General features: G+C 40.5%; 2 protein-coding genes across 2 annotated transcripts; one reads left to right on the top strand and one right to left on the bottom strand.

The window, feature by feature from the left end:
- The first annotated feature begins 3,930 nt into the window (after window positions 1–3,930).
- Window positions 3,931–5,509, top strand: LOC115747527. Its single transcript, XM_030683722.2, has 7 exons — window positions 3,931–4,122; window positions 4,254–4,383; window positions 4,479–4,522; window positions 4,618–4,728; window positions 4,890–4,982; window positions 5,073–5,179; window positions 5,269–5,509. Exons 1-7 carry the CDS (start codon window positions 4,007–4,009, stop codon window positions 5,406–5,408), a joined length of 741 nt encoding a protein of 246 aa, XP_030539582.1. The 5' UTR covers window positions 3,931–4,006; the 3' UTR covers window positions 5,409–5,509.
- Window positions 5,510–5,845: 336 nt separating this feature from the next.
- LOC115747528 (light-regulated protein, chloroplastic) lies at window positions 5,846–6,693 on the bottom strand. The gene is made up of 3 exons (XM_030683723.2): window positions 6,455–6,693; window positions 6,196–6,354; window positions 5,846–6,110 (listed from the first exon to the last, which is right to left on the bottom strand). Exons 1-3 carry the CDS (start codon window positions 6,691–6,693, stop codon window positions 6,035–6,037), a joined length of 474 nt encoding a protein of 157 aa, XP_030539583.2. The 3' UTR covers window positions 5,846–6,034.
- Between the last annotated feature and the right edge of the window lie 1,926 nt (window positions 6,694–8,619).

Below are 8,619 nucleotides of genomic sequence, written 5' to 3'. Positions count from 1 at the left end.
CTAGATGATAGATTATTGGAATAAACCAATTTATCTTCCATATTATCTTTCACCATTTTACATATTTAATCAAAGATTATACATGATGCAAATTTATTAATCTTGGGGAAAAAAAAAAAGCAGTAGGCACCGATTTGTCGCTAGTCAAATATAAAAAGCTTGAGCTCTCTGTTTCTGCTCTTTCAAGTGCTCTTCCAAATTCTTAGTCTAGATTTGTAAGCCTCATAATCCGCCCGTGTGACGAAATTGAAAGTTCCATTACTGAATTTGATGCCCGCAAGGAAACAGTGTATAAAGTTCTTAGGTAAACATAGACGGGACGCTTTACCATCCAGAGATTTTATCAATGTAAATGGAACTAATAATATCTTAAGCCTCTTAAATATGTAATGCCACTTCACCTGTCTAATTCATCATAAATATGATGTGATCATAGTTTAAAACCGTGATGCAATTAATAGATTGTCTTATTCTGAGTGGAACTTAAATTGGGGAACTACTGTGACATGAACGCACGAATCGCCAGCTTAAAACGTCGTCGATTCGAGACCTGGCGAAGGAGCTAACAATGAAGGCAAAAGACAACATATCAAAGTTGAGAAAAGGAGTACTAAAATTTTATTTGCTCATCAACACCAGCACGGGTAACAAATCAAGGATCTCTCAGACAGAATGGTCAAGGTTTATCGGAACGGTGTCAGGAGACGAAGCAAGCGCAGGCGCGAGCCCCTTTCTTGTGAGGATTGTCAATGCATTTCGCCTTGACAATCCCAAACTCCTCAGAGCAGTGCCTCGTGCAATTGTAGAAATTACAGTGGTCTTGGTCAATTATCTTCCAGTATTTTGCGTCGGCGCTTATAGGATTGTTGCAGGAACCTGCAAGAGCGAACCAAGCATCAAAAACACCACATTATCAACTTATGTCATCAGCAAACAAGCGATTATACAACACGAACGAGACTCAGATTGTGTTTGAGAAGTACCTGAGAGAATGAGGGCTAGGATGAACAAGAGAGAAAGCTTCATCATCTTTGCAAGAGAATATGTTTTTACTACCACTTGTAAGAAACAAGGAGTGCGCAGATGTGACGATGCAATGCAATTTGTCGTGCTTGGTCAATTTATAAGGTTTTACTTTTCCTTGTATGGAGTAGAATCGATGATTCTTGGTTTACAGCTGGAATTGGATAGCGCTGGGTAAATTCCATTATGAAATGCATCTGGATTTTAATGGAGCTTTAATTCGAATGAATTTGTGCTTTTCAAGAAGGAAAAATTGCAAAATCTTGAAATGCCACATAATAGGAAGATTATCGAAATCCTGTATGGAGTAGGATAGATGATTCTTGAAATGGTATGTTTGGATAGCACCGGGTGGATTTCATTAGAAAATGCATCTGGATTTTAATGGATTGGATCATAAACCTTTTAATTATGCTAATTGAATCCTGAATATTTTCACATTTTGCTAATTGATTCTATCTAGCCAATTTTAATCGAAAATCTCTAATATGAACGCCAGCCATCCTACATGACACGATCGGCATTGTGGACAATTTTTAATAAATGTATATATTTTTTAATTCTATGATTTTTTTTTTCTCTTTTTTTTGTCCCTTGTCCTTGGGTGAGAGCCGGCAACCCTCGCCAGCCAGTAGACAAGGGCTCATGGCCCTCACTGTAGCCATTGAGGACCACCACAAGCCAAAGTGAGGGTGCACAAGCCCTTGCCAAATCCAGGCCAAGCGAGGGCCGCGATGCGAGCCTTCGCTTACTGGCCGACGAGGGCATTGCGACCCTCGCTAGCCCTCACTCAAAAAAAAAAATAAACAAAAATAAAAAACCATAAAAATCCAAAAAAATGTTAAAATATTATTAGAAATGTCTACGTTGGCGCCGATAGTGTCACATAGGACGTTCGACGTCCGCGTCAATGATTTCCCGCCAAAATTATTATATAGACTCAAATAGCACAATTAAAAGATTTAGAACCGAATTGGTAAAATTACAATAGGTTTGGAACTCTTTCGGTAATTTTTTCCTCACATGATCAAAGTCATTCCGATGGCTGCTCGCCCAATATACAATTGATGTGGCGCCACCCGCCACATCAGCAAATAAGCAAAATTTAAAAATGAGAACGAAAAACATAGAACAATTAACAAAGCTAAAATAAAACAAAAAAACAAAAATTGAAGCATGCGAGATAGATGATCGTCGTGCTCGGCGAAGTGTCGTCGTATGTGTCGAGGTTGTTGGTGTGCCTTCGAGGCCGATTTACTAGTGAATTACATTCCAAAGTTTACTTTTGAAGCCGTGAGAATGATTTGTCAGATTTTTTTGCGTGTTCGTCTTTATGATTGAGTAATTGTTTCGAGAGGATCTTTGTGGGCTAAATGTTTGGAAAGATTCTCCGGTGAAATTCGGGAAGGAAAAAAAAAAATTTGAGGGTGTTTAAGCGTCTCTAATGTGATTGTAATTTCATATCATACCATATAGGTTTCGTTTGTTTAGCAAAAACTTAGTGATTTGAAAAATGTTTTTCTAAAACTGATAGCATGTATTACTTAAATAATTAGTCAATGAAAAGCACTTTCGTACCGACAATAATTTGTATCTAAACATCTGCATAAATAAAAAAAATATTTTTCATTTGTTCGTTTTTATAAGGGGATGTGTGCACCAGAAATCTTAAAACTTGTTGCAAAAATGCAATTGAGTCCTAAAACTTTCGAAAAGTGCAATCAAGTTCTAAAATTTGTCGACTTGATTCAATCGAGTCCTTCGATTAACATCGCCAATTTATCTAAAGAAAAAATGATGACGTGGCATTTCAAAATGAACTTCTATCTCCTACGTAGCATTTTTATTATTATTATTTTCATCTTGAAATCTTGTTTAAATTGATTAAAAAATCAAGAAAATGCTGAAATCTAATTTTAAAAAGCAAAAAACTAAAAAAAAATAAAATAAAAGAGGAGCAGCTGGGCAGGGCCTCGCCGGTGAGGCTAGGCCGCCGCCGCCCATCGCCGGCACTGGCCAAGGGTGACCGGCCGTCGTCAGCCCCGGGCAAGACCTCGTCGGCCCCAGGCGAGGGCCTGCGAGCCTCGCTTCGCCCACATCTGGGTTGAGGAAACCCAGAACTGGGCTGGCGAGGTAGCGATTTTGGTTGCCCTTCGGGCGAACTTGGGTGCCTTTCTTTTGAGCTTGGAATTAGTTGATCGACTCGATCTGCTTATGTCTTGGAGTTGGGTTCTGCTTATTTCTGCGAATTCGGTTGTGGGTAAGTGTGGTCTGGTATGTTTGTGCAGAGATTGTTCATGGAATCTTCTCCAACATTGCGGCTTTGCTGGTGAAGTGGCTGTCGTCGGTGAGAGCCACCACCAAGACAGGTACCAAGGCCTAGCGTTGGTCGCCGGCCCTCGCCGGGGGCTGGAGATGACCAGCCACCTTCGGCCAGGGCAGGCGATGGGCGGTGGCGGGCTAGCCTCACCGGCGACGCCTGCTCCAGGTGCTTTTCTTTTTTTCTTTTTCTTTTTTGGGTTTTTTGCTTTTTAAAATTAAATTTCAGAGATTTTATTGGCTTTCTAATTAATTTGAAAAAGAAAATAATAAAAAATGCAAAGTAGGCAAGAGAAATTAATTTTGAAATGCCACATTGTATTTTTATTAGATAAATTGACGGTGTTAACACAAAGATTAAATTGAATCAATTTAACAAGTTTTAAGACTTAATTATACTTTTTGAAAATTTTAGGAGTCAATTATACTTTCGCGATAAATTTTGAGACATTTAGTAGTGGTATAAGTAATATTTTTTGGAAAATATTATTTATTTTCCACCAATTATACGAATTTATGTATACAATTTTTGAATAAATAAAAAAAGAATAATAGAGGGATTAACATTAACCGACTCCATTATTCCCAAGCTTAAATATTTTGCTTTTGGAAATGGTAGAAGTCCAAGGCCAGTAAAAGCAAAGGTTGTCACTTTGAAACAAAGATGGCTTCAAAGGTGAGGAGGTTCTTCTACACGAACCAAGCTGCTGCTGATGCTGATGCTGCTGCCTCCTCCACTGAATCTCATGCCGTCTCGCTTCTGTCGGGTCCTCCTTCCTGGTACACTCTCTCTCTCTCTTTCTCTGTCTGTGAGACATACACTCACCAAACAGATGGTGGGCATTCTTGTTTTTCCACTGGGTTCAGTGGAGGAGAATCAGGGACCCAATGCATTGCGAATGATTGCGCAGCGGGAAGACTTCTTTGCTGTTCCAGTTCGCTTATAATCGCGCGTTGCGGAGCGATTCCGACGATGTTCCTGCTGTTGTCTTCATATGCAACCGTCGAAGATTGGAAGCTAACCCCCCTTTTCTCTCTCAGGCACTACTCCCTCTCTCCCTCTCTCTCTTTCTCTCTCATGGGTGCTGCCACTTCATTAGCTGTTGATTCCGTGCTTCTACCGTCTATGTCTGCAGGGCATTGATCCGTCATCTGGCGTGTTTGGGCGTATACAAATGAAGTAAGCAACTTGCTGAACCTGTCGCTTTTACTTGTTACTAGACTACAATAACAGTGTAGATGTGTATGATACCTTTGGTTCTGCATTGACTCAAGATATGTCGAGGATGATGAAGCGGTTAAGAAGTATTTTGCGGCGTTTCACCTGCACGAGTCTTTTCCAGCTGCTGTGATCATCGATGATTTCGGCGAATTGTTTGACGAGAGGTAACCCTCTTGCATGTTTGCCTTTGTCCATCGTCTCGCTGACAGTTTTCAATGCTGTCCTTCTGGTTAATTACCATCAAATCGACCTGGATAGCTACTTCTTCCAGTAACAGATTGCCGGTTTTGAGTCTTGTGTACTTTGGTCTTTTGTGTTACTGAAGGAATTGCCAAGAGAAATATGCTAATCCTCGAGGGCGAGACCTTGCAATGGTCCGAACTTTGGCTCTATGTCGCAATGCCGTAATGCACGCTAGGTAACTACACGATATGTACAATCCTCATGTGCATTTGAGCTCCGTTTCACTGCAAATTGTGATGGCTATTGTTGTACATGACTTGCATAGCAAGAAAGGTCAGTGCGAGACGCTGCTGGCCGATACGCACCATGGAGACTCCCCGAGGTTGTTATATATCTATAAGAGATGGGTTTCATCCATTTTCACAATAAAAGGTTGGTTCCAGTATAAATCTGATTAGCTTTTAACTCTATTTTGTGTCCTGCCGCATCACCCAATCTGACAACGTTTGTCGGCATCACAGGTGATGGTTGCGGGTCGTTTCTCCTCAGCAGCAGCAGCAAAACTGGAAATGGCAACTCCATTAAAAGAGAAACTGCAAAGTACTCGATAGCTCTTCAGTATTTGTCCCTGGAGGCAGTAGATGATGACTCTGAGCAGTGATTATTCCTTCATTACTCTTTAACTGGATATCATTTTGTTGGCTTGTAGCTGTTGATGAAAGTTATGATCAATTCAAAACATTAGCAGGGTTTTTTTTCTTATCTTTGAAGTGAGCATCTTGTCAACGTTGTCATTTTGAATACCCCACTTTTGGAGAAGTATTATACAGGGTTCATCAAGCGGAGATTTTTGGACCCTCTTGAATCACTGTCCTTGCCAATACATCAATATTTGGTAGTTGGAATATCTATAGAAGGTATTTATGCTAGATTACGAAGTTCTAGATGTATGAAATCCATACTAGAAGACATAGGATGCTTCTCAGCTCTGAAAAATATTCTTGTGATGGGTCCTGTTTCTAGTCAGCAATATAGCGAAATCATTAGATTCAATAGTCCAGCATCGTTCAGATTGAGCACGACAACTCACATGAGGACTACTCCAAGAACTAAACTTTCATCTTTAGTAAAAGGTCAAGTCCATATTGTGGATGGATTCCTTATGTATATATGCAGCTACAGGATGTCCAATTACATAACACAGAAAGGATTCGCATCAGAAGAAACAGTGCATAGTGACATTAATACACCACAGCCGGCAGATTTTGATCCACAGAAGCTCTTCTCTCAGTGCACTCCTTTTTGAAATTCAGCCTCACAGAATTCTCCTCCAAGATCATCACAGGCCTCTCCTAGAAACACCCTGAAGCAAAAGTCGTCAGACTCGATGTGCGTTCCATGATCGAAACTGCCCAGCAATGAACAAGTTGGGCATCACGAGAGCTTACGTCTTGGGGCTATCATACTCGTAGTACTCTCGGTCGACCAGCTCGGAGGAAGTCGTGGGATTGGTGCTCCGAGGTTCCGGTTTCAGCTTCACTTCCGGGTACATTTCCACATTGCAGGCCTCCCCTCCAAGTGTCTCACAAGCCTCTGCTGGAAAGACACTGGAACAGAGGGAGACAAGCCGAGGAGGATGCTCATTGTTCGTGGTTCTGTATACAACCTATCGCAGAAAGAAAGATCAGGTGGTAGCAAGCGACTTACGAGGTCATGGAGCTATAGTCGACTTCAGACGGATCGGCATGCGCTTTGAGGAGAGGAAAACGGCTACTTTGTGGCCTTGGCTTGAACTTCCATGGCGACCCAGGTGACTTGTTGGTGGACGCTAGTGGGAAAGATGGTGCTGCTGCAAAAATTACTGATGTCTGCATGGTTCTGGTGTGAGCCTTGATGTGGGGTTTCAAGCAGAATGAGGATCCAATGCGTTTTGGTCGTGTATTCATAGGAGTGGTGTTCGTGAGTTCAAGGTGATAAGATAGAGGAGATATTTCCACCTGTTGGATAAGGTTTGTGTTATTTTCTTTTTGACTAGAGATGTTGTGGTGGTGAGGCTTTGAGAGAGGCCATTCAGTTTTGGGAACTTGGATTATTTTGGACACTAGATTGCAAACGGCCAACGTTGATGCTTTGATGCATTGTTCTCTCACAAGGCTTGGAATGTTGTCGGAAGGACATCCTGGATGCGTTTTCTTTGGACAAAACCCGAATGGGCCGAATCGGTATGGTTTCACAGGCAAGAAATCTATCTTGATCTACAAGTCGAAACGGCATTGCAAGTCTTGTTCGGTTTAGTTTCGCGCTCGGAACCCGATGCAAAAGGAGACAAAATCCAGCTTCTCGTGTCCGGTGATTAGAGGTGGCAAAATGGGTCAAGAACCCATATTCTAATCCACATATGAACGGCATATTACTTTTAATGAATCCGAAAATGCATACGTGGAGATGGTAAAAATCTAACCTTAAGTAGCAAAGGATCTCATTGCAACAAAGAAAATTTCCTAGAAAGTCGTTAGTCTATTGTATTTTATCAATTCAGTCCTAAATTTTTTAATTTTGTTAATTGAGTCTTAAACATTTTCACGTTTTGTAAATTGAGCTCATCCGATCAATTTTCATCGAAAATCGCTGACGTGGATATCGTGTCTACTTTTAAGCCGCTTATAATAACATGTTTACTAACAGCATTTCCATATGTGGCATGGACCGACGAGAACTTTTCTATTTGCGCAAAATCGAAATGTGTATCACAGTATATGTTTATGTAAAAATATAGACTCAACAACATTAAAAAAAATTCCTAATTTTTGTGGTTATACGAGAAAAAGAAATTTTTTATGTAATCGATAACCTTTTTGTGCTATCATGACAAAATAATACAAAAAAAAAAATCGTCAAAGGAAGTAGGGAAGGATTGTATTTCTATGGTGCTTGCCTGGGACTTTGTATGCAAATTGGTCTCGCACATCAGTTTAAGTGTCTCCGGCATTCCTCCAGGTAAAAAGTAAAAGCCGGGCTAGAAGGACGCTCTGCAATGCCCCATCTAAAAGACTAAAAACGGGACAGTCTTGCAGCTTGTCCCGTTTCGTGAAAGATCAAAAGTTAAAAAGCAGTTCGACCCATAAAAACAAAAAAGTCAAAAAGCATTTTCCGCTTTCCTTTTTTTTGTCATCTTCTGCAATCTTGTCCGCTGCATATCATCCTTTTTCCTGCAAAATTTGTCCTCTGCCTGCAGGAGGCTCTTTTATTTGATTTCTTTTCTTTTCTTTATCCTTTTATTTTCTTTCATCTCATCATTGTGATCAGATGAGACTCGAGGATGAAACGGCCTCCTAGATGTAAGGAAGCCGGATTATGCAAACGTGAAACTCCATCAAAATGAGAATGTTTGACCGAGGGAAACGGCTAGCAACTTGAAATAATCGAATACCGATAACATTCTGAATCATGATAAAGCAAGAATTTCTAGGAAAACGGAAATGATAATTAAACGAGCTTTCAAAGAACCAGGCTGGAAGAATCAATTCTGATCACCGTAACATGTGAGTCTGCATAAAAAGCTAAAGCACTCGTGAGATCGTTCGATTCTAGTCAATACAATCTGTTACCCATAACAAGGGACATATAGGAAAAAGTGAATAGGTATGGTGTCTTGGGGATGATAAGGCTAACCGTATCTTATTAGTGGGAGAAATCCATGATTGAGTCAATTGGGAAGAGTGGACATGGTCAAGGTGATGTCGAAACACTAGAAGACATTGTTAGTAAGCCAGTTGTCAATAAAGAATGCAAGTTGCACAATATTCGTCCAGTGAAACCCCATTTTGACTTCGATTCAAAAAAAAAAAAAAACCCATTAAAAAAGCACCTAA

The sequence above is a fragment of the Rhodamnia argentea genome, chromosome 5 (genome assembly GCF_020921035.1).
Source record: "Rhodamnia argentea isolate NSW1041297 chromosome 5, ASM2092103v1, whole genome shotgun sequence".
NCBI lineage: Eukaryota > Viridiplantae > Streptophyta > Magnoliopsida > Myrtales > Myrtaceae > Rhodamnia > Rhodamnia argentea.
Note: the sequence above shows the minus strand (reverse complement) of the source record. Positions and strands in the feature narration are given on the sequence as shown.